The sequence below is a fragment of the Nestor notabilis genome, unplaced genomic scaffold (assembly GCF_000696875.1).
Source record: "Nestor notabilis isolate BGI_N333 unplaced genomic scaffold, ASM69687v1 scaffold5579, whole genome shotgun sequence".
Taxonomy (NCBI): domain Eukaryota; kingdom Metazoa; phylum Chordata; class Aves; order Psittaciformes; family Psittacidae; genus Nestor; species Nestor notabilis.
Genome location: NW_009944945.1, coordinates 18,456 through 44,581, shown reverse-complemented (window position 1 = coordinate 44,581; position 26,126 = coordinate 18,456). Strand labels below are relative to the sequence as shown.

At 42.7% G+C, this 26,126-nt stretch overlaps 1 protein-coding gene across 1 annotated transcript in view; it reads right to left on the bottom strand.

Moving 5' to 3' along the window:
* The window catches only part of MTMR2 (myotubularin related protein 2), a 39,770-nt gene extending 14,149 nt beyond the window's left edge, over positions 1–25,621 (bottom strand). Inside the window, exons 1-6 of the mRNA XM_010022657.1 lie at positions 25,523–25,621; positions 9,560–9,635; positions 5,758–5,852; positions 5,470–5,580; positions 4,327–4,428; positions 3,600–3,683 (exon numbers count right to left, since the gene is read on the bottom strand). Coding sequence (XP_010020959.1) covers positions 3,600–3,683; positions 4,327–4,428; positions 5,470–5,580; positions 5,758–5,852; positions 9,560–9,605 — 438 coding nt within the window. The 5' untranslated portion in view covers positions 9,606–9,635; positions 25,523–25,621. The remainder of the gene's footprint in view (positions 1–3,599; positions 3,684–4,326; positions 4,429–5,469; positions 5,581–5,757; positions 5,853–9,559; positions 9,636–25,522) is intronic.
* Between the last annotated feature and the right edge of the window lie 505 nt (positions 25,622–26,126).

Sequence of the window (26,126 nt, the reverse complement as noted above, 5' to 3'; positions counted from 1 at the left end):
TGAACCATGAGATGCCAATAGGCTGAGCACATTAGCTCAGGCACATCCCTGCACCAACACAGGATGCAGCTGCCAGAGCCAAGCTGGTCCCTCTGCTGTGTACTCAGCCCAGGTTGTGTTCACTTAGTGCAAGAGAGCTGTGATCCATTTTGCAGTAGAGACACACTGAGCACAAGCAGGACCTCAGTTAAACCATGGCACATTTACCAATTCAGTTGCCATTTTACTCCCCTAAGTTATACCAAACAATCCTCTGTGGGATGCTGTTCTCATGCTCTGGCTTTCTGTGCTTGAATACTAATGCTGGGCACTTCTTTTATCTTCAAAACAGGTCAGCTCCTTTCCTGAATTACTAATTTCTATATGTTTTCTCTGAAAGCAACAACCACAGCCCTATACTGTGGCTCCCTGATCCATATAACCAGGGCACAGGATTAGACGAGCATGACTTCTGTAAGGAAACATCACACATTTCCAGCTTCACAACCCCTCGTAATATTTTCCAAATGCTCCCCACCTTGTTAAGAAAAATGAAAGCTTTAAGTTTCTCCAAAGGCATCTCAAGGCCTTTTGGTTTCAACTGAGTCTTATTCACTTTGCAATTCTGTTTTATACTCTGCCAGCCCCCGTGTAATAAAAATCAGGGAGCAATTTCAGTTTTAAATTTCATTTGCCACATGCGATTCCAGTTACCGAGTAAATCCCAAACCTCTCCGAGCTCCTTTTGTTCTCCACAGGTTGTTTATTACTCCCCATAGTTTTATACAATCACAGATTTTTAATAAGTTACATATTTCCACCCTTCCCAAGAATGCCAACAGAGAAGTCAGGGGTTTACTGAGCATCTTTCCTTATTGCTACAATCTCTGCCATCTCAACACACTTAATCTGAAAATAAAAATCATAATAAATACATCATGCCACACACAAACGTGCCATGTCTATGACTGTAGACATATTGCTTACTATGGATCCCACGCTGAAAGTCCTTTCTGGATGCTTGGCAGCATGCCTGGCTTCTACTTTTGCTCTGCTCCCCTCTCCGTGTCCCTGCTCCCACAGGGAAATGACTGACCCAGCCTAAGATATACCAAGTTAATGCCTGGCCGTAGTGCTGGGCTGTTTATGCCCTAGGCCAGCTCTTCCCTAATGGTTTTTAAACCAATTCCAAAAGGTCCTGCAGATAGTGCATATGTCCTGCTTCTCTATTTCTGATCACAATTCATGCAGTCAGAGACAGGTAATCCCTTTATCTGATTTGATGATGCCAGTGTTGCTTCGCTCTTAACGAATCCCTGCTGCCATTTCAGGACATAATCCTGATTTACTTTAGTATTTGTTATTGCTTTAACAGAACCTGGTTGGATTAAGAAAAAAGGCTAAGACATTCACAGAGATAAGTTCAACATCCATAGTTATAAATGCTGAAATTAAATAAACAGACTGAAATACCTAAAAGTTTTGGAGAGGACATAAAGCTTCATGCTGCAGGACCTAAATCAATCTAACAAAAGGGATGAAATTCTCCTCCTGGCCAGATCACAACATAAACATCTACTGCAGCAGGGTCTGCCTCTTCCTCAGCAGCTGGTGTTGGTCACTTTTGGAGATAAGCTACTGGAGCAGATGGATTGTGTGATCTGGAATGGTAATGGCTGTGGCCCATCATGGGTATAATTCAGATAGGCCATGGCTGAAAAAAATCCTGGTTTGGATTCATTTTTGCAGTTACCAATGTAAGCAAATGAGAGGGGCTTCAGCAGATGGACATTAGTTTGGTTTCTTGACATAAAGCAGTCAGGCAGATTTTCCTGTCCACCCAAAAACAATACAAAAACAGGTCGTAACAAAAGGACACGTTGCAGCAGTGTCTCAACTGAAATATGCTTCACATACAACAGTGCGACTCTGTGTGACCAGAAACAAAGACACCACAGCCCAGAGACTCATTTTTCTTCACAGAAAGGCCACACAGCTGCAAATCACATGCATGTAAATTTACGTATCTTTTCACCACATAACCAAACTCCTGCCAAATTCAAGGTGCAGCAAATCCCAATATAAAAAGTAATATGGACAGAAAAGCTTGTATTCTAAAAAACAGACATGCCAGAATTAAGAAATTGGAATAATTTACCTCCAAATTCTCAAGGGTCACCGTTCCTTCTTTCCAGGTACTGTAAGAATGTGTTTTGTACATCATCTGTTTTAACTGAAGCTTGGCTGAATGAATGCTGGGCTTTTCAATGGAGATTATTTTGATAGCATGAGTATTCTTTAGTCTTTACTCCAAAGTTCTCAACCCTATATAGAAAGATCTTGCCCATACAGCTTGGGTTGCACATTCTTCTTTATAAACAGATCTTTCCTTAAAAAAACTACCAAGAAAGAGGTGAATTCTAAACAGAGCAGCAATCGCTGCATTATCTGGTCTTATTAGTCAAAGTCGACCTTAGATACGATGTGTGTCACTGATTACAAATGATGAGAGTTTGTCTCTTTAGGCTTTTAGGTTGTGGTGTCTCACTGCAAAAACATCCATTTTTTTTGCAATGGAGGTAAGATACATCTCACTTTCAATTAGCAGCCTAGAGCCAGGGATCTATCTTAGGCAGCTATTTTAGGAGGGAACAAATCACCCCCAACAGTGAAGCGTGCTCTCCCCATCTGTTAATGACAGGCCTAGGTAACCAATTTAGAAGGCATGCCCAGCTTTTAGAAGACTAGAGCTACTAAAGTGAATCCTTTCCTTAGGGTTTGGATGCCAGGAAACAGATGAACAACTAGGCTAGGACAGAGGTCTGGTTTTGTTCTGTTTGTGGGAAAGACTCAAATAAATCTTTAAATTACAAGGCTTAAAATTTCTTACTTTTACAAAGGAAAATTGATTTTATCCTGGTAGATCTGGATGAGACAAAAGTTTACAGTGTCCAGGGCAAATTGTGCTGTTTCAGCTACTTGGGAATTTTACAAGAAGACTGATTTCATTATAAACAACAAAATTCTCCCATCTTTTCCCCCAGGAGGCAGTATTCCTAATTGACAGCCTGCCACTTCATTAGTACCTTCAAACAGTCTATTCTGGACACACTGCAACTGTCTGTCCTAAGTTACAGTAAATGACGACACTGTCTAGGCTGATGTCTACGCTGATTCCCCAAGAAAATGATTATATATTAATTTTTTTTTTCCTTCCCATTTCATGTTTGAGACAGGAAAACCTGGAAAGAAAGAAAGGAAACTGATACAAGCAAGAACTGAGGTGTGAAACTCTACCAGTGGGATGCCTGTACCTGCAACACGCATCCTCCGCTCCTCACTGCCAGCAGTGGCTCATGACTAAGCCAGAGCAATAGTTTTTTCTACCAAAGCCTAAAGTCAGCTCTGTGCAGCCAGAGTAATCTCCATCAGTGGATGTGACTGTCTCTAAACCTGTACTGCTGCCATCAATCACTACAATGTGGGGAACAATGTCCTAACCCAGCCTCCATGACATTTGTCAGAGGATCATTTGCCGCTCCATGCGACCTGTAATTATATTACTGCACAGACCCTCATTTCTGAAGAGAGGATGAGGAAGGACATGGCACAATACCCACCTGTCTTCTGTACTCCCAAGTCGGGTCATACACCTTCCATCCATTTTCTGGGAAAACCTCTTTGTACTCAAATGCAAAAAGTGGCTGAAAGAAAGAAAATTGACCATTAAGAGCCCACTCAGAGCCCATTTCCAGGACGTCTGGTATCTCAAATATTAACTCATGACTTTTAGGGCTTTGTGAAAAAGATTAACACACTTCCTGTAACAGGCAATTAGTATAACAATATACTTTCCTCTATACAACTGATCTTGCTTTTCTATTACCTAGAACTTCATGGACAAAAGGACTTTATTACTAGAGAAAGAAAAGACTACTTGGGCAGGAACACTCCTACATATTAAGAGCTAGACCCTTTCAACTAGTACTTAAAGCAACAATTGCAATGTTCTAATGTGACAGAGCAGACTAACTGCATTCCAGATTTGGGGCAGTGAAAACACCATTAGCTGTAAACCTTTGATGGGTGTCACTGAGCTTTAAGTATTTTCCCGCTGTTAAAGAGGATGTATCAGTAAGTCACTCTCCTTGCATGAAGGAATCCAGCCCCACAGTAACTTTTCCTGTTTCATATATGATCTAAACTCCCACAGAATTAATTCTAAAACAGATCTCAAACCCAGCATTTCTCCTCCTTCAACAAAATGCACTCCGCATGAACACTCTACCAAGTAAATGGTGCTGAACATCTGTAACTTTTGGTAAAAACTGAAAAGAAAATATTTACCAGATTATTAGAAACTGGGAAAGCATATTTCATTAGGTTCTCAAATATGGACCTCCTAGTTCTCCCTTCAGGCTTATGAGCAAATCGCAAGTTCCGAATATCCTAGGGAAAAAAAGAGGGAAATCAAATTGCAAGTTACTGAACCACTTCAACGAAAATCCAAAAGCCAGCATTCAAAACAGGGTCACATCACAATGCTCTTTCTGGTACTGATTTAATATGGTACTTTGAACACTGTTGTATTGCAGCCTCCAACAAAGCCTGCCACAACTGCAGAGGGAGTGTACAGGCACCTGACTGCAGTATCTTGCCTTCACATGAAGTTCTCTTCCGGCTGAAAGCCTAGGGGAGAGCCCCACTGAGGGACAAGCTATCTCTGATGGGCAGGACTTCATGAGACAGACCTAGCTTCTACAGGGCTTCACACCAAGCTGTGCCAGAAGGCAGCTGGAAGGGACTGTCTCACGAAGTACCTCCACAGCTACTGCATGCAGGGAGCTTAAGTCCAGCCAGTTTGATGGAAAACAATCAATGTCATCTTCCTTTAAAGCTTCCATTTCTGAGCACTCAAGATAATGTCTTGAAACAGAACTCCTCCTTTGCACAGCAGCAGCTTCCATCAAGAGTGGTAACCCAGGACCTCCTTTCCATAATCATCTACAAAATCAAATTTGGAAACTAAATAAAGCATCTCTAAGATGCCAAGATTTTGCAGCCAAGCCTACACCTCAAACACTTGTAGTAAACAGTTTAAAAGACACCAGCAGGAAAGGAGCTATCAAGTTCAAGCATATGATGATGGTACAACAAGTCAGAGAGTAAGATAAACAGCTATAGACTTAGCTTCAAAACCGAGGTTAGGTAATTGGTCTCAGACAGAGAACATTTCAGGATGCATAAGCTGCATCTGTACCACTCTGTTATTACACTGAACTGCTTTGCATATCCTAGGCCAAGCAGGATGGGATATCTTGTCTACAATGAGTGGAGCTGAAGAGTCCTGAAAACTACTTTTAAAATCAGATGGGTTTTGAAGTGTGTGAAATCATACTGACTGAAATGTTTTGCAGAACTTCCTACAGAGAAAACCTCTTAAAATACATGTTCCCCTTACCCTCCTGTAAAACACATAGAGAAGTTTACCTTGCATACAATCTCCAGCCCGTAGGAATTCTCACCACGACTGGAAGCACCTCCAATTTTCTCCACTCTGTTGATTACACCTAAAGATGCATCTAGGACAAAAGGAGGGTCCTGTAGACAGTTGAAATTTGTGAGTTTAAAAAGGGGAGGGGGAAAAGTCCCCAGCTCCTGCTCCCTTATGCCTATATTCCCAAGCATACAGCTATGATTCCCACAGAATTACTCTCAAAGAACAGCTAGGTCTAAAGATTGAATAGCCAACAAAAGCAGATGGTTTCAAAAGCTTACCCGTTCCATGCTTTTAAAATACAGTCTATAATTGGTAACAGTAAGGGTTCCTCTGATTGCTCCAGTGAAGGGGCAGATGTAAGTAACATCCTTGGCTTAAAAAAAAAAGGAAAAGAAAAAAAGGTTGTTAATGTCATGGTTAATTTATGAGAATAAAATTATGACAGCAACAGTATTCGGAGGCTCTACTTTTCAAATCACTAAATGAAAGCAAGCTTAACCTGGGGTTCTAGCCTAGAGCTACATGCAAGTTTCAGTTCTGTGGAGAAGGTAAGAGTTTGGGTACAAACTGAACTCCAGGCAAATATCATCACCTAGAATCCTCCATCTACCCCTGGGAAAAAGCCAGTATTCAGCTGCAAATTGTTCACTCTTACTGAGCAATGCTTTGTCAGTACCTGAGAATACCATGCATGAAAAGACGAGATGATTCCTGCCTGGATGCATGCATTTGAAGCTGACAACAATCTGCATAAAAGCTAAGGTTTGTGCCACAAGGACAAGAGAAAGCAGTTCTCCTACATTGGCTTTTAGGATGTTTGGGTCCTTCTGCACCCCCTTGCACACGGTCAGCCCTAGGATGAGGGCCTCCATGCTAAAAGCCAGCAGAGTTACAGCGATTTCCAGCAGCCACCAATCTGTGCAACACCCAACTGCTGTGATTTTAAGTCTGAAGTCAGCGATCAAGTTACTCTGCAACGATTCAATTATTTCTGAGTGTGAGTGACGGTGACTCAAAGCAGTCCCCGTCTTAAAAGGCCTCAAACGTTTCTCACTTGTTCCAGCAAAAGGCAAGAGGTGCTGCTGGTTTTCCACAGCAAACACCTCCCCTAACTGCCCTTCTGTTTTATATCAATTAAAAATGCCAACATTTAACTCGTTCTCCTCCCTCTCCTCGCTGCCCATCAGGTTTTCTGTCACTGAAGCTGTTGCCTGGCTGTGCCATGGCAATGGTTTATGCTATGACCAACAAGTAATGACACCCCTCAAACACACAAAGATCCTTTCAGGAGAAGACCCGCTGACCAGAGATGTCAGATCCATGAAATAACTCTCTTGGACCATCTTAACCTCAAGCCTCCAAACCCTACAGGATCCCATTTGCAAGAGCTGTGTAAGGTGAGGACAGCTTGCCTCCCATCCAGGTGGCAGCCACCACACACACAAAGTGTGAGGCTACCGGGGTGTCAGGATAGGGACCTGTATCTCTTCTACCTCTCTCCCATGAGATTTAGCTGGAAGGGAGGGAGGAAGAGAGACTGCCTTGTTCCAAGGCACTGGCAACACAATGATCCTCATGTCAACTCTCCTTTTGCATAGTCTTCACTGAGCCTCAAATTTTTGACATGAAGAAGGATCTTTAAATTATCGGGAGTGTCTAATTCAGAGCAAAATACATAGCACAGAATTTTCTATTAAAAATAAACATATATGTGCTAGCAATTCATTATTTATTTCAATTCACATGCATTTGTTTGAAGGACAATGAAACACAACATGCTTCTAGCCAGTTCTAATTAAACCAAGTGTTTCATTATTGGCCGATGATTAATCACTTCTTTTCAAAGACTGGCTTGACAGAGGTTTGAAAGCAGCCTCATGAAGCATAACGAGGGTGAGGGCAGCCTGCCTGGTTTTTCCACTCTAGTTCCCATTATTCAAAATGGAAGTTCAAAATGTTTTTAAAAACAACACAACCAGATCTACTGATAAAACTGTGCATTTATATCCAAAAAAAGAACAGCATTTCTCAGTAAAGGTGCTAGAAAAATGTTTTCCAGGTAAGGAATCCCAGGCATGATCCCAAACACCGGCCTTGCCAGCCTTAAAGCCACTGCACCTTTCACATTTGCATTTTATTAGCTTTGTTTCCTAAGGAAACAAGTCTACTTAATTACACTGCACATGTACACATGTACCTACACACACGGCTTGTCTGACCTTAACCCTGCCACGGCTGTATGATTTCAGCAGTCTCTGATAAACACGGATCTCCAAGGCATTAAAATGTTTCACTGTTTGTGAGAAAGGATGCAAGGTATAATAGAGAGGTTGTACTAGTGATACCACCAACAGAATATCTAGTAAGTTCAGTCTTTGGTAAATGTAAGAGAATCCATGTGGGAGAAAGATACTGAAAACTGGGATTTACTAATTCCCCTGCTTATGATATTCCTGTCTTTTACAGGGCCAATCTTACCCTATATTATTGGGTTGGCTGAAACAATTTTTCTTCCTTTGCCTGTAAAATAAAAAGGCAATTTACATTTGCCTTTCTCAACACTTTCAACAGGAAATAATTATTGCTGATGAATAATAAACATTTCCTTTTTGCTGCCTTTGACTTTTTGCTGGACCAGGCAGCTGCTGTCTGGGAAACTCCAAAAGTCACTCGGTCTCACAGACTTGCATGGCTCATCACATCATCTGTCAACAGATAAAGCACTGGTAACTCTGGTCTCTTACACCATTCCCCAGGAGCCAAAATCTAGTCTTGCTGTCAGAGCTAGCTGTGCCTGTGGAGAGAGTTAGATGTCAGTCTACAGTGCATGGTTGGAGTATGAGTTCAGAGTCCTTAGGAAAGGAGCGAATAAAAGGATTGAGCACTCGTGAGACCCCACTTGGAGTATTGTGTCCAGTTCTGGTGTCCTCAACATAAAAAGGACATGGAGCTGCCGAAGCAAGTCCAGAGGAGGCCACGAGGATGATAAGAGGACTGGAGCACCTCCCGTATGAAGACAGGCTGAGAAAGTTGGGGCTGTTCAGCCTGGAGAAGAGAAGACTCTGTGGAGACCTCAGAGCAGCCTTCCAATATCTGAAGGGGGCCTAGAAGGATGCTGGGGAGGGACTCTTCATTAGGGACTGTAGTGGTAGGACAAGGGGTAATGGCTTTAAACTTAAACAGGGGAAGTTTAGATTAGATATAAGGAAGAAGTTCTTTACTGTGAGGGTGGTGAGGCACTGGAATGGGTTGCCCAAGGAAGTTGTGAATGCTCCATCCCTGGTGGTGTTCAAGGCCAGGCTGGACAGAGCCTTGGGTGACATGGTTTAGTGTGTGGTGTCCCTGCTCATGGCAGCGGGTTGGAACTAGATGATCTTAAGGTCCTTTCTAACCCAAACCATTCTATGATTCCATGATTGAGGTAGTGGGCTTTTGCCTTTTTTTCTGTTGTTGTTGGGTGCATTTTTCTGGTGAGGTATTTTCATTATTTTTAAGACTGAAATTGCACTCTTCCAATCATTTTAAGAGGAAGGCAACACGGTAAACTAGTGAATGCAAGATCTTTCACAGAAAATTAATCATCAAGGGGCCTTACTCAAACTTTCAGACTGGTGTGCATAAGCAAACATGGTGCACGTCAGAACGTCGGGATGGAAAATAACAACAAAACCCCATCCCTGTATCACAGCAAGTTCCCTGCAACAGCACTGTATCCTCTCCTGCAGTCTGTGACAGAGTAGATACACAATCGTGCTGTGTCAACATAAGAAATTACCCTGTGGCAAGCACAACTTGTAACAGTCAATCTATGTCTTCTCAGGAGGCAGCAAAGGCAAAGCTGTACAACCCACCTCATCCCTCATGCTAAGACACATTAAATTGCCTTGTATTTGCTACATGGTAAGCGAAGACAGCTACCTTGGCTCATGTGATGTACATTAACTTGATTAAAGAAACAACCTGATCGTGGTTCTCAAAACATCAGCAATTTGCTGACATAGATGTCAATGACTGCCAATATATTTTGTTCTATGGATATTCTATTTGATTAGCAAACAACAAGAAATACTATCATCATACCCATGTCTTTAATGGTTTCCCCTGGTAGCAAAGGTGGTTCTTCCATTTCAGCCAATTTATTAGTCTCCCTCAGGACCTAGGCAAAAGACAGAAGTAGAAAAAGAAATTAATTACATTTTCATAAACCAAGAAGTTTGCACTTACCTGCAACAGGTCAACAATATCAAGGACAACAAATATTCAAAGATCCTGAGGTATTACCTGGTGTGTCAGCCTCTGAAAGGCCAACACAAAGCATGCTTTGTGAAAGACCTTGGTGCAGTCGTTAAGCACAGCACTGAGCTGTTCAGAAGTGTTTAAAGCAAGGATGTCTGTGATGGAGAAGCTGCTCAAAGCAGACTCTGTGCTTTGGTGGCACACTTCCCACATGGCTGCTTTTCATGCTCTAACCTTCTCTCCAGCCCATTATCACAAATCAAACTTCTCTCACGGTTACATATGGAACCAAAGGTTCCTTTCCCAGGTGATCAACTACTACCGTTGTGCTATCAACTATTAAGCAGAGCAATTTCTACTTTACACTGAGGGAAGACAAAAAATTCACCTTATCACACTACTGTCTTCAATGAGGGTCCAACAACTGCAAAAGCCCTGATTTGGCTCAGTAGTGGTGACTTGTTACAAAGGTTGTATTTTGACAGGCATGAATAGGAGGTACAGTTTTAAGTGCCAAGCAACGACTCCTCCTCCTCTTGGATTGAACTTATACCACAGAACATTACATTTCACAGATATGACTGCATTTACACAAGGGTTTTCACAAGAACAGCTGTTACCACAAGCAGATGGACATTTTAGGAAAGCACAGCTCTAACTATGAAAGCACAGCCTGAGGTCTAAACCTGTGGTAGAAGAACTAGCGTAGAAGAGCATAAGTGACCATGATCAAGGCTAAGTCTGTGGGGCCAAATGCAAACGGATTTAATCATATTGCCCATGCCTCAAACTCGCCAAATTACCACAACCACAGCAGCACACCAGTTGCACAACCTAGTAACAAAGACAGAAAACAGGTAAGTTAGTCCAGACTCTGCCTCATGACGTAGCAACCACAAGACTTTGGGTGAAAGCTGGCATGCATCCCACCTGGTGAAGACAGGCAGAGAGAGCTCATGTCTGCTCAGAACTGGATGTGCAGACTCACCCAAGATGCTTTCTTTATCTTAACGTGAGGAAAGAGAAAGAATTGTTTTAATTTTGTATTAGGAAATCCCTGCAAAGAAAATTCAAAGACATGGCCTAAAGTGGCACTCCAGAACCTGTCACAGCTGTGGTCAACTTTCATGTAGGATCAAGCAAGAGGGAGGGCCCTGGGGAAGAAAAATTCTTTAAACTATGCAAAAGAATGAAAACAAACCCCCAAAGAAACCCCATGCCACAATAAGAGCATGTTCCAGCATTTTCACACAACAGATTGACATATAGATGAAAAGATTAACAAGATCAAAGTCTTCTTGAGAACAAGATGTACATTTTAGTAAATGCATTCAAAAGAGTCTTAAAAAAGATAACGAAAGCAAGTACAGCCCTGGCTTCCTAACAGGAACCTCACCACTGCACCCACTTAGGCCAGCTCTTACCAGGGAGGCTTGGGGTCTGCAGGATGGGTAAAGGGGGGGTCACCACTGACAGAGCTCACACTAGCAGCAACTTGCAGGAAAGCTTCTCCTCCCCCCATCAGCAATACCAGTAAAAACAAGGTTTTGCTGGTGTAACTAGCAGAAGTCTGTGCTGAGGACTTTTTGTCAGCACAGCTGTGTTGGCCGAAGATCACACACCCCATCAAAGCCCTGACTGACGGCCTCCCTGACAAAAGCCTGGGATGCAGACCTGCTCCCAACTCCTGTGTGTCAACTTTGTGCTTGAGTAACAGCCTTGAACTTAATATGATAACATCTGGATTATGCCAAATGAGACGGAGTCTCGCTGGCTAATTAGTCTGTAAGTGGTGGTCATCTTTGTGGTCTTTTATCTTGGAAGGACATTAGTAACAACACACTCCACACTCAGGACAGGATCACGATGTCTTTGAGAAGGTCCATACGCCAAGCGGGCAGCAGCTGCTGCTGGGATCACTGCGGTCAGCAGCTGGACCCGATGCTCTCCTGCAGATGTCAGCGGGAGCTCGGCCAGCACTAAACATTTGGGGGGCTGGGTTATATCTTAAGCCAAAACAAATATGAGGTAAGATACATAGAAAGCATTCAGGATGACAAACTAGGTGGTCAGTGCTCAGATGGGTTTTAAACACCGTACTGCATGTGGGGGAGAGAAGGAGGGAAGAGGCAAGCAGTATAAAAGACAAAGATCTCCATGTCAACACCACTCTGTAAAGACACGGTTGAAAGCTTTCTCAGTTTAAAAACTGGCTCTTCCAAGTCTAACAAAATCCATCTGCTCGCTCACACTCCCTGAAACGTGGAGTCCCCAGGGTCAGAGGAAAGGGTTAGTGACCCAAACCTGCGCTCACTTCAACACAGGGCATCCTGCAAGCACAGCACTTCAAGGTAGACAGCTTCTGCCCCCTTGCCTCAAACCCCACTTCTTTTTTTCCCTCTCCTTTTCCTTCTGGAACAGAGTTGAGGATTAAACTCATTTTCATCACCTCCCAAGTGGCCCCAGCCCCACCACCTACCTCAGGTAACACAGCACTGACTGCCACCGTGATGACTGCAAAGTCGGTGCAAGCTCTTCACCCCTAGCTAACAGTCATCCTTCCCAAAAGGAAGAGACAGACATGGTCAGAAAGCCCACAATAAACACTTCCCTGGTGTGCTGGTCTCCAGCATCTACCCAGCTCTACACCTTGAACGAGCCTCCTCGTTGGAATGTGAACTCTTGAAACTCATTTTGGCAGAAACAGAGAAATGAACAGTAGGCATTTTCCTGAAATCCACCTCCTTCAATGGCTCCTTCAAATTGATTTGGGGAAACACAATCTGTGCACAGCTGACAATGCAGGCAGCAGGCACAGGAGAAGACATGTGGGGCAGTGCTAAAGGACAGCGGGTGGCAGGAGGGAGGAAAAGTGGGTGGATAAGGAAAGACGAGTTTTGGAAACAGATCAAAGGGAAAGGATGGTATGGGACAATGCACATGGAGCTCTGGGAGGATGCTAAAACCATAGATGGACCCTCTGCTCCTCATATGACTAAGGAAATGACATGAAAAGCCCTTCCATCTTACTGCCATCCTCCCTTCCCTCCCCAGATCAATAAATGGTTTATTAAACTGTGAGGAAAAATCTATTTTGGTACATTAGCCTATTTTCAAAACTCTAAAAATAACACTCCTCTGCCCAGATTTAGCCCTCTGCAAGTCCTGCAAAATGAAATGAAGAGCTCCAGTGAGGTAAGGAAGCAAGTAGGGGAGCCAGGGACACGACTGGGGCAGCCCTGCTGCAGGAGAGTGACGGCTGGCTACTGATGCATTAACGCTATTGAGGCAGGTACCATATACGTCTGAATGTTCCACCTCTGTGTGCCTCAGGCATCTCAATTATTTCCTGGGAACAAAACCAAGGAGTGCTAAAGGTCTGTTATGAAGGTCACAGCCAGAGCTGAGCAGAATCAGCGTTACTTCAGAGTAGGACCACACTGACATAGAGCCATGCACTGGGTGTATCTGTGACAACCATCACTAAGATGATGCAACCATCAAAAATCAGTAGACTACACTGCCTTGCTTCTAAGCTAAAGATCTTTGTTTTGTTTTCCCCACAGAAACATGCTTGGTAACTGAATCTCTGCAGGAACAGAGAGTTTATTTACACACCAGAATAACCTTTATTTCTGTCTCCTCTTACCAAGCGACATCACCTACCCATTCCACCCATCAGCAGCTCTCCCTCTAGATAAAACAGCCCTCTGGGATGCTGAGCATGGGAGTACCTTAGCACCTAAACACAAGTCCTGCCTCAGCTCAGAGAGGGTGTGAGGACTTCATGCCAAACACCTACCTTTGTTCTACACTCAAGCAGCGGCTTGGCAGAACAAACCCACACTTGCCAAATTTAACAATCACTTCTCTTACTCCAGGATCCCACCTGTGTTAGCTCCAGCCCACTTACCCATGCTGAAGGTGCAGAGCTCTCTTATGTCCTCCCACCTTTAGCACCCAAGGCAAGGAAACCCTGATGCTGTATTGTTGACACAACATGCAGATTTCAGCAACAAAACAATCTCCTCCACTTGCACATATGGGGTCAGAGGAAGAGGTTTAGACCCTGCTTGAAAAGGTAAGCCTTCCTGGGTACTGCAGTTCTGCCAAGCCTCTCCAACCACGTTATTCACACAGCAGCCAGCACGCTGCTCAAAAACCCTTCTCCTGATTGATGTCCCTGCAACTCACGCACATAGCTCATCTCAAGCAGTGACAGCCAGCTCAGGGTGGTACAGAGTTATACTGACTCTAAGCACAGGGTCTCAGAGGTCTGCACATCGCTGAACACTGCTCCAGAAGGACCTGGGAGGGTTCATGGAACCCTGAATACAGGGTTTGCTTTTGCCTGGGAACAAAGCAACTGATATATTTTCCTCTTGTGCTGCCTGTGAGGCGTTTGCCTACCAGCAGAGCTGCACAGCCAGGATGACAACACACATCAGTGCTGGCTGAGGCTGAGCCAGGACTGCCTCCTCCTCCCCACCCTGCCAGGGCTGTAATAGCTCCCCTATCTAGTTCAGTCAGGATGCCTCAGTTTGCTTAATGGCTTTTTTCAGTGGATGTTTTTCCATAACCTGGATCATTTTGCCAGGACTGGCTCAGAGTATGACTACATGAGTGAAGGTGTGTAAACCCAGGGCAAGGGAGGAAGACCAGCTGGGACGGACTGGGCACAGCAACTTTGCCCCTGGACACTGACATCTGCAGCACAAGGCTCCAGATAACACAGATGCAGGAACACCCAAGGTCCCTCCAGGCAATTTGCTGTTGATTCTTTTCTACTTTCTCCTAAATGTTTGTGTCCAGAAACCCGCAAAGGTCAGGTTTTTTGGCTTCATGCAACTTAAGGGAGACTACAGGTTTGTGTTACAGTTTTCCCAAGCCTGCACAGATTCTTCTGGCCTGAATCACAATCAAAATTATCAAAAAGAATCACTGGGTTAGAAAAAAAAAACAAAACGTAGCCTTTTTGTGATGTTTTTCCCCTCTGTTTGGTAACATCCTACACACTCCAAATCATTCTGCACATTCTGAACAGCTTTGTTACGCATAAAGCCACAGCACTGGTGTGACATGTACAACCAAACACCATGACCACTTGCTGCTGAATTATTCCTTTCCCCAAAACCATGTCTGCCCCATCCATCTATTGAAAAAAACCAAGTTCTCCAGGCTTGGAGCTGCTTTTGTTCCAGCTACACACAGTCCTGTTCTGTGTTTCCTGCAGCAGGAAGCCAGACTCCTAACTGGTCCCTTGATGTAAACACATATAACTTGTCTGTACAGACAAACACAAAATCTCTTTGCATCTGCAGCCCCTGAACTCACAGGTTTGGCACGTCTACCTTGTGAGCACGCACTGGTCAGCAGCAACAGGCAGGATACAGGCTGTGGGGACAAGAATGTGTGTGTTGTACTTGTGCAAGAATGTACACATAGAACTAGTAGATTTTAAAAATATGTAGCTTTACAAATTATGGGTGAAATATGGATTTGAACTCACCAGCCAAGTGAAAGGCTTTATCTCCTACAGGAAAACATTTGTCTGATACTTCACATTTTAATGAATTACCTGGGAATACTATGCTTGTATTTAACATAACTAAACTCCTCCCCCCCCCCCTTTTTTTTTTGTTATTTTTTTTCTCTCCAAGGACTGTCACGTCATTAAACACCCTCCTGAATCAGCAGTCCTGCCACTCTGCAGGCAAGGTAGTCAGTAAACTGCAGGAATATCCATTTCATCTAAAACTGGAGATCTACATCTGATCTAGTCACCCCTGGCGCTCTGTTCAGTCAGTGGAAAGCAGGAGACCTGGGAGATTCATCCTTAGGATGAGTGCCTTTCTTTCCACTGAAGGCTGAGAATGAGGGTAAGTAACTCCAGTGCACATCTGGTAGGGTGAATCCCACCTCTGGTGCTTCACTGTGGCCAGTGTAGCAACGCCCAATCTCCTGGACATCCCGATACAACTGAGTAGTTACAACCTGCACTTTCCAAACCTTCTCTATGCTGAGAGGCAGGAGGAGATGAGCCAGACCAGACCCAAGAAACGCATGAACTTCATTAAAACAGACATGACTCCAAAGCTTGTAGGATAGGTCTTACTAGCCGAGTTACCAGAGACAGCTTTTGGGTCAGAGCTGGCTTCTCTCTGCTGTCTCAGAAAACCACATGAGGGAAGTCAGCCTTTCTGCAAAGGCTTAGCCATAGGATTACTTTTACATACTTACATTTTTTAATCTGTTTTCTTTGTGAATTAAGAACAAAAAACATACACACTTATGTAACGAATGTTTTCATCCTTTCAAATGCCTTTTTGTGGTCTCAGACCCATGTCCACCTATTCCTTCCCCTGAACTGCCCTCCCACTCCATCCCTTTCCTCTTTCATGGCTGTTGCTGTAAAAGTCAATCAACAAAGGATGGTGCCACTATGGCAGGTGTATCGGGACTTATCATTACTCCAGTGATGACACAAAAACCTCTGAAACAAAACAGATACAGATGCTCTTTCCATTCACCTCAGGGAAAAAAACAAATAAACCCATGAGGTGTAATTCTCTCCAGCTGAAGTTGACAGAAGCTGCAGAACTGCCACAAATATGTGCAGAATCGAAGACCCATATGCTTAGGGTAATTTTTCATAGATGCATTGGTTTCTTCTCTAAATGAAACATTTAGGGTACATTTCTTCCAGCATTTTGATGCTAAGATGGTTCTGTCTTCTCAATATTCAATTAGAAGAACCATAAAACAGTAGCCACACTTACTTGACTCCTGTAGCCTGCAAACACTGTACTACTTACTTCAGAGAGATTTTCAGCTGCCATTTACGGCTATTTCAAGCTTACTTGGAGAAGATTTATGTGCTATGTATCCTACTGGAAATGCAATAAGACCTAAATTGAGTAAGTAAATGGGCTCTGGTCATTATTTTTGAATCAATAAGAACACCACAGCAGAATGACTACAGGAAAGAACAGCAGTATCTCTGCATGACTGAGGCACGGGGACTCTTCTGAGGATTATGACCAGATGGGCTGATAAACTACGCTAGAGACATTCAGACCAGCAAGATACTAATTGCAGGGAAATGCTTTGTGTCTTATTCTTTTAGGATATTAGAAATTCAAAGGGGAAAAGGCAAAACACCGTGGACACACGGATCATTGCAGAATAGCACACAGAGAACCAAATACGCTGTCTGAAGACCACACATCAATCCCATCCAGCTCCCGAGAGAGCCCTCAGCAAAGAAGGCTAACCTACCTTGGTTGAAAAACAACACGAGAGGCATTTAAGTTATCAGTAAAATGTTCTGACAATAGACCATCTATTACACTACTGTGAAGACCATAATCGCATACAATGTACACTGCAATTGCCTTTCATCTATCCTTTCCTGATACAACTAAAAACAAAAATCACAACTGAGATCTCTACCTACCATATATATTTTGAGTAAGTATAAAAAGGCTTGAGAAATCCTTGCTTACTTACCACTGTCTTTAAAAAATCTTCTGTAAGAAGCTGAAGATTAGTGTACTTACAAAAAATAATAGTCACCAGGGTAATACAAAGGGACTCCTGTGCAGGAGGAAGTAGCCACCATGCAGTGTTTCCCTGCTTTGTTTTTTCTGCTACGTACTTCTCCCCTCAGACCTGAGTGTCCAGTGATGAAGAAAAGCCTCTCTGGGCTGTTGAATCTCCCGGGCCCTTGATGCAAAAGTGCAAGGCAAGGCTTAGAAGCTCAAAGGAACACACTGTTGCGGGCCACTCGTTCAACCATAACTGGCTAGTCTCCTCAAGTTTGCATGGCTTGGTGCCTCAAGACAATTCTCTCATTAGGCTCTGACAGAAGTTATCATTGACTCAACACAGCAATGCTCCCTGGCACAGAAGGTTGCAGATTTTATCTATTCAGACAAGTCCAACATTTAATAATACAGAACCTTCTTCGGTGCCAAGGGTTCCACGTAGGTCTGAAATGACAACAGCTCTGTTCTCCACTGGCTGCTCAAAAACTTCGGGCAGCACATTAGTCTGACTCTATCCTTGCTTTATTTTTACTGAATTTCGTTTAGCAAACAACTTACACAGAAAAACAGAATAATATTTTCAGGAAAGCATTAAACTAGTTCAGCAAGGATCGTATCATCAGTCTTCAGTAACAGAAAAACACTCTGACCAAAGAGTGTGTTATAAATTCTACCAACTAAAATAAGTCACAGAATCTGTTACCAAGAATTTCACTTTGGAGTTTAGTGAGATATATATCTAAGGATTCATGATACAAGTAAATAGCTATTTACAATGGGTAAACAATCATACGGAGGGGAATGAAGATGTTCCATTACGTGCAAAACATCTACAGAAAAGCAAATCTTGGCAGGTAGTGCATGCAGTCACAAATCTGTGTGCTCCTTTTAAATACCATGCTTGTTCATTCCTGCCTGATTTGTGCTTCAATCTACAAAACTGTAACTGTAGGGAGGGGAAAAAAAGGGGAGAAAAAAAATCCATCTCTTACCCAGTTTTAGTCAGCAAAAGGAGAATTCTTGCACTTTGTAACTAGGAGAAATACGGCAGCCGATTAGGAAGAGCTGAAAATATTTTTGAGGAACATATGAAGGCCATTTGCTTATTCTCCTTAGTTTTCCATTCCTAATAAATGGCGATCATAAATGCTTCCAGAGAGTTCTTTCACTATGCATTACTTTAAATTCAAACATTCAGGTACCTCTATATAAGAAAAATTAGCAACGCTTGCTGCCTTTGCTCTCTTCTAACGAGACAAGCACTTAGGGAGTATTACTGCCATGTAAAGGAGACAGAAAACTGACTGCATCTGGCTTCTCCCCCATCTAATTTGCATGAAATCAATATTTTGCAACCCAGAGGTTGGCTACTCTGTGTTTTTGTTTCCTTGCAAGGGGGAGGTGCAGAAAAGGACTTACTGAGGAGAGGTACAGGGAGGGGACCAAGATTTTCCATCTCCTAGGACAGTTTAAAAAGAAAGATTGTAATTCTCATGAAATATATAGCATTTACAGTCATGGAAACTGGAGTCCTAGAAAAACATGGCAACGGCAGGGGTAAATTCCCATCACTCACAGTGCTGTCCTAGAATGACCATGCTTGTGGACAAGAGCATCATTCATTCTCCAGAACCAGGCCTTTGTGCCTTTGTTCACCAACAGCTTCATGCTCCAAAGGGAGCTCGTTTCCCACAGGCACACACACGCAACTTGTATGGCCAAAATCAGAGTTTTGAGATAGTTAAAACACTTTTTCCTCACAATATTTTCCTACTTCTCATTGGCTGCTCTTTAAGTCCCTTGACTTGATACCTTTGATAAAGTAAAGCATTGTCTGTTATTCGATTTGGCTGCTCATCCCTGTTTGCAAGGGACCTGTAGAAATACTACATGCAGATCAGGTAAGGAATACATCTGCCTGCATAGCTTCTACTCCTGCACACCCAAAAACCATGAGGTTCACCTCCATGTGAGAGGATAACTGAGCCTAAAGTGATGATGCAGAGAAACATATATGATCAAGTCTTCACAGAGAGACAGTAAAGAAATGAACTGTTTATTTAAGTTCACTGCTGTACCACCAGTTCACATCTAGCCAAGCCTTTTGTGACCACAGGTCAATTATCTTCACCATCTGGTGGTTTGTGCAATATGGTCTGTAATTCAATAGCAGTCACACTCCAGTGCACTGGGAAGGAAAGCTAGCACCACAGAAGACTTCTCTGCATTCGCTATGAACTAGTCTTCTTACAGGCAGTCCCATGCTAAGAGTCAAGGGCCAATCCAAACCAGGAATACTTATCCCATACATCATTAAGCGAGGGATGGAGCCGACTGGCAGGGCAGAGAGTCTTCAACTACCCTGAAGGTGCTTAGGCAGAGGTTTTTACATGATTTAGTGCTTCCAAGCCAGCATCATTCACTAACTGCAAAGTCCCTTAAAAGCAAAACTAAAAAACATTGCTTAAACGAGTGCTTAAAGTTTAAAAAGTTATGCCGTTCTCTGAACCCAGCTCTTGTTGAACATGTGTTACACATAACCAAAGCCTGACACACTTCCTGCATTGGCAGGGAGATAGCAATGGAAAAGCTCACTGAGGCTAGTTTTAGTGATTTACTGCAAAGGATGGGGGGGAGGGATCACATCTTTCTTCAATATGTTTTTCTACTAACAATATACATGTTCTACATAAAACTAGTCTAAGCCACTTTGCACTAAAGCTAGAATAAAGTAACACAAAGGTGGCAAAGTCAGTGACTGGCATTTAGGTTAATCCTGCCCAGCATCACCTGAGGGACAGCATTTACCTCAGTTTGAGAGGTCTACATCTGGAGAAATTACCCTGAACTCCCTTCACAGTCAGAAGAGAAACACAGTAGGTTTTCAAATGAGACAAAACTGCACCTCTCCTAGAGCACAGCTGAAGTTGGATCCACTGAGAAGTAAATTGCTGCCCCTCGAAGGATATTCACAAGACCCTGCAGCAAGGACTTCCCTAGCTCAGTTGTATGACATTCTCACCTAGCGTGGGCATTTCCTTGAAGCTGAGATAAATTAGATCACAAACAAGCTATTTCTTTCCATCTGCTACAAAGGAACTGTGGCTGGCTAGCTTGACTGCAGACTTGCTCAAACAGCTTTCATCCAGGAAACCTAAGGAGACAGCTATGGCACCCATTTACTGTCTTGGAAGGAGAAGAATCCTTCAATACCTTTTGTCATGCATCAGTTATGTATCTTACAAAATAAACCACATGGGCTTGTCTACAGTTTCCAACCATACACACAATGAATAACAAATTAAGGTTATGCAAGCAACTGTTTCTTCCTTTTTCTAACCTTTGGGTCCTGGGCATGCTACAATAATGTTCTTGGATCTCATATATAAACCCATTGCAAATCCACTGATTCCTCGTATATTAAAGAAGAAAATTATTATGGAGGAAGCAAACAATCATGGGGGATGGGACACATGCTTGTACAATATTTTGCTGGGCCTCAGAGGAATATGAGGAATTGTGGATCTTACTGTTGCCCTCAAAGGGGAGACTGGTTTAGTGGTGACAAGCGGCAATGCCAAGAACAAAGAACTGAACCACTTTTCCTGAAGGCTGCCCACCTAAGCAGATGTCATATGGGTTTGCTATACTGGCATTCTCTGTGCACAGGATGGACTAGAAGCAAGAAGCAACGTAAGAAAGCCAGTGTATGAGTTTCCATCCTCTGGTTCAGGCGTTTGCTGTATACAGTCCAAAACCAAATACAGTGGAACTTAACAAGTTTTCAGGCAAAGGTGGTGTTTTTAAGGGAAGCGGCAGCAGGCTCCACTGGCCATATCCACTGCTTCCAACCACAGATGGGAAGGATCCAAGCCTTTAATGTGAGCTACTCCAAAGCTTTGAACACAGTCAACTTCAGGCATTATCCTATAAATCAACAGCTGACCCAAAATGAAAAGTCCTGACTGATAAAAACTAGAGCATTAGCAAGAAGTCTTAAGAAAAGTACTATAAAATGCACAGTCATACGTGCCCATAGGCATGCCTACACCACCTATAAGACTTAGGAGCAAGAATCTCATTGTACTTTAATAACCAACAAGTTCCCAGATCTTTAAGAGATATTTATGCACCACAACCCTTTTGGCAATGCTGGCTTGAAGGTGGTTTTAAAATCTCATCGCGAATTACAAAGTATCTATGAATTTCCAGCCCATTTTCACTTCCAATTATTTCTATTCAATTCTGTTCTTGCCTGATCTATAACTTATGCTAAAACATATGGCAGTGTATTTGCTAAAAATTCCCTCAAAAAGTGCATTCCCTAAATCAATTCTAAACAGTTTCAGATTTGAGATCAGGAAGGGGGTTGAAAGGAGAACCTAATAGTGCTTTGTTGTTTTTCTGCTGGGGTTTGGGGCTTTTTAGTTCTTTTCTTCCCCCCACGGAACTAACTAAAGCAGCCAAAAGTTATTTAGAGTTAGTTTATGAAGTGAAAATTCTATAAATTTGGTAGTGCAAAGGCAATTTAATCTTAGTTCCAGATATTGAAATGCTCAGTATACATTTAAAAAAAAAAAAAAAACAACAACAACAACATAAAGGTTATTATTAAACACTTTGGAGAAACATTTAGGAAAAATACTGCACATGCATTCAGTAGGAATCCCCAGTGGTTCTCTCATTTGCCTCATTACACACATGTGCGCACACACACAGAGTGTTAATTGCACTCTGAAAGAAAACTGCAGGCACAGACTACAAGAAACAATGTGGGTCCTTCCCCTGGTTCCCTCCTCCCGATGGACACCCACTATTCTTCTAAAAATTCCCCGCAGAAAAGAGAGTGCTAATTGTAGCTATCACAGAGTGTTTTTCCATTGTCACCGACATTTAATTCCTACATTTGAGGCAACGCACACATAGAAACAGAGACCAAGTAGAGGTAGGAGTGGTGATGGATCCGTGTAGCAATTCTTTATAGCAGGGAAAAATTAAATCCACATCAAGAGCATAATCCCATAACTGGCAGATCCATGTCAAAATCTTGAAAAGCTTATTTTCAGCCTCTTAAAGCTAACTGATGTAACACCTTCCTGTGAGAACACCATGTAGCACAGGCTCTTGTACCCCGTACCACTGAGTTACCACAAAATGCATTAGTTCCCACTTCAGAGTTTACACTTTTCCAGGAATGATGTGGGACTTCCTTTTGTCCTCAGAAGTAATAATGTGCTTAGCTCAAATCTCAGTACTTGTGAAGACTTGGGAGTTAATGCTGTCTTGTGCCACTCAAAGCTGCACAAGATGCTCAAGGAAATAAGGATAGGGCTAGAACAGAGACCACGCTCATGCCACTGTATCCATTAATGGTATGACTTCATCTGCAATATCAAAGGCAAGACCACATCTCAGAAAGATCAGAGAAAATAGGAAGAACAATCAGGATCTTGAAAAACCCCTCACAGAACTGACTTTATTAAAAACCAGCTTGCAGAACTGTCACAGAGAGAGGATGTCTGTTCTCCTTGACTCCAGACCTGAAAGTAATCAATGTTACTTGATCATCACTTGTAATAGATCTTCCATTTAGGAGCCAGCACTAGGGTCCAAGAGGAACAAACAGTAACACGCTAGCACTGAGAGCAACTGGTTTGAGGACAGGCTGTGGGACTGCAGTTGCACTGGCAATACCAATACCAGAGGCAGTCCACAGGTAGAGGACAGATCATCCCACCTCCCAGGCCTGTTCTCCAGCATCAAACTCTCTCAGGAATGAAGAAAGAAATAGTTAATGCACAAATTCCTCTAGGAGAGATAGTCAACCTCTGCTAGTGTAAACCCCCCTTCTCACTATACCCTACTACAAGTAGGACTAGGGAATGTTTTTTCACTAGGTCCACTTACCACTGCCAAGCAATCACTCAAGTGTAAAGGCTAGAACCAGCTTTATGACTACACACAACTGCATCAGAGCCACTTGCACCACCTCTGCAAGAGCACACTTTAGGTGAAGCCTGGCAGACCTAAGCTGAATTCAGGCCCCGCAGAGCTGATGCAGGTTAACAGCAAGCAGAGGCACATGCTCACACTTGGCCTGCAGTGCCTTTATGCTAAATAAGTAATTCTCTGCTTTACCATCTCTCCTTAAATGCTAAAGGGGAGCATCATTTGTTCCAAGCATTGCAGAACTTTAGTTTGATTAGAAATAGATAAATAATAAGTAAATAAGAGGGCAGGCTGCAAAGAAATCACTCTGCAAATTACAGGAACTGTGGCATGGAAAGGAAGTATGAGCTTCTAATGGCCTCCAGTAAACACCACCTATGCATTTCCTGCCTGAAAAATCTATCACGCAGCTAAGAGAACATTCCTCTGCAGACACTGCTTTTGATTGCTTGTGGGTATAGAGGCCCTGATGGATGGGAACCAGACAAGTCTAGGAGAGCTGGAGTCCCTGCCCAGACAGCTTACAGTTCACACGGATAAAGTGACAAAAGGGGGAAAGACTCACATGACGCAGTAAGAGTTACAAGGAAAACATGTTGAGCCAACTTAACCAGCAGGGAGGAAGGACAACTGTGATTCTAGAAGAGAAATGTTGTTTTATTCTCCACTTCTAAAGGTAAACCCCATGTGTCACAAAAACTGTGAAAAAGCGGTTGAGTTTTTACAAGGAGATGTAGTGACAGGACACATGGAATGGCTTTAAAGTGAGAGAGGGTAAATTTAGATTAGATATTAGGCAGAAGTTCTTCCCTGTGAGGGTGCTGAGGCGCTGGCACAGGCTGCCCAGAGAAGCTGTGGCTGCTCCATCCCTGGCAGTGTTCAAGGCCAGGTTGGACACAGGGGCTTGGAGCAACCTGCTCTAGTGGAAGGTGTCCCTGCCCGTGGCAGAGGGTTGGAACTGGATGAGCTCTAAGGTCCCTTCCAACCCAAACCAGTCTGTGATGTTATTATTCTACAAATAGTGCTTAAAAAATGGAAAAAGAAACCCACTTATGCAAACTTCAGTTAAAAAATTGGAATTAAATAGGAAAATAAACTAAGTTTGTGCAAATTTTTTTTAAATATTATTATACAGTTACAGCTGTAGCAGTATTTGCAGTCTCATGTATATTCCTATCAATGAATTGCTTAACCTCAGCCTACAAATTATGTTTTCTGTATGCTGGAATAATTGAACATCCCAGCTTCACAGGGGAAAAACTTCAGACATATTACAAGCTTCTTTACCCAGCCATGTTCTGAAGATTACTTTTTGTATCCACAGGTAAAAGGTGTAAACTACCATTAAATAACACATAAACTACTGACTTATTTTCAAATCTTAGCTTAATATTGGCTAGTAAGCTCCTTTAGAAAGAAACATTTATGTTCTTGCCACTTATGAACAGGTGGACTTCCTGTTATTAATAATGGACTACAGACACAACGCTCACAGGACAAAATAATTATCATGGTTGTCAAAGGGATTAGTTTTGCATTTAGAGGGTTTTTGAGGATTTTATGTAATTTTATTGTGTTTAGATTTCACAAAGATGCTCAACCACAGCTGATAAATACTGGAAGTTGTTACTAGAATGTACCAACAGCAACAGTTCTATACTCAGGGACGTTTTTTAAAAGCAAAGGTTTTTAAAAGCAAACCGTATGGTTTCATAAGAGGAATATACAGATAGCTGCAAAACTCCTGTGACACTGAAATAGAACTTTGAATTTATAATTAACTAATCCAATAACAGACTTAAAAGAGCCTTGTTTGGCTCTTTTTATGTCAGAGCACTTTATTGTGACAGAAGATTATTTTTATCAGCTTGGAGATAGCAATCTTTCTCTGAAAGAAGCTACTTCCAAGGACTCAGTGTTTACAAACAAGCAGGAGTTCTCAAGAGAGAACACCTCTTACACACTCAAACACAACAGAAGAGGATATATAGCTGGCAGGTTGAGGGTTTCACTTACTTAAAGCACTTAAAAGAAAAGAGTTCCTTTGAAAATTCATCTCCAAGTGTGGGTTGCAGAGTCAGCTTTTTGAAGATTAAACAAGTTTATAAAGATGGAAATAATATGGTAAAATTAAACTTCAATTTCACCTGTTTGACTTTGGGTCCTTTCATGCTTCGGCTACATAAAATTTGGCATTAACCTGAACACTTACATCATTTCACCGTATCTAAACTGCAAGAAGCAAGAAATGTCCTCTCCATGAGGCCACAGCAGATATGTATTTTTCTTTTTTGAGACAAGACACACATACCCTTAGATCTGGAGAGAAGTTGTCTGCTGAGGTGGAGATCGAGTCGGACGATAGTGCAGAAGCAGACTTGGTGTGAGTAGAATGGTCCGAGTGAGAAGTGGAAGCGCTATAAAGAGAAACATCACAGTGCATCAAAGAATGCTCAAAAGCCATCAAAAACTGCCACTCACAGTCACATCAGGCATTTTTCACTATTTCTACCCTTTCTAGTCCCAGTCATTCAGCCCTCAGCAGTGGCTTAAGAGAACCTGTTTTACTTGCCACTGCCACGGATTACCAAAGCGCGCACAATTCACTAACAAATCTCAGCTCAGACTGAGCCAACCTTATCATGATCGCAAGCTTGATCAAATCCTAAATCACAGAAACTAAGAGCCTCCATTTCAGGCTTTCAGATGGGAGCTATTAGTGCAGTGCTGGGGGATGCAAACAGACAAACTCATGAATGCACGCCAGCATAACTCCAACCGCAGCTTCACAGCGGTGGAAGAAATTCAGGATAAAAACTCTTTCCATCACACACAACTTTCCTCCTTCAGGTATAAGTGCAGCCCTTAGGAGAATTAAAAGACTCTCCAAGCACATCTCTCTGGTGATTGCTTTA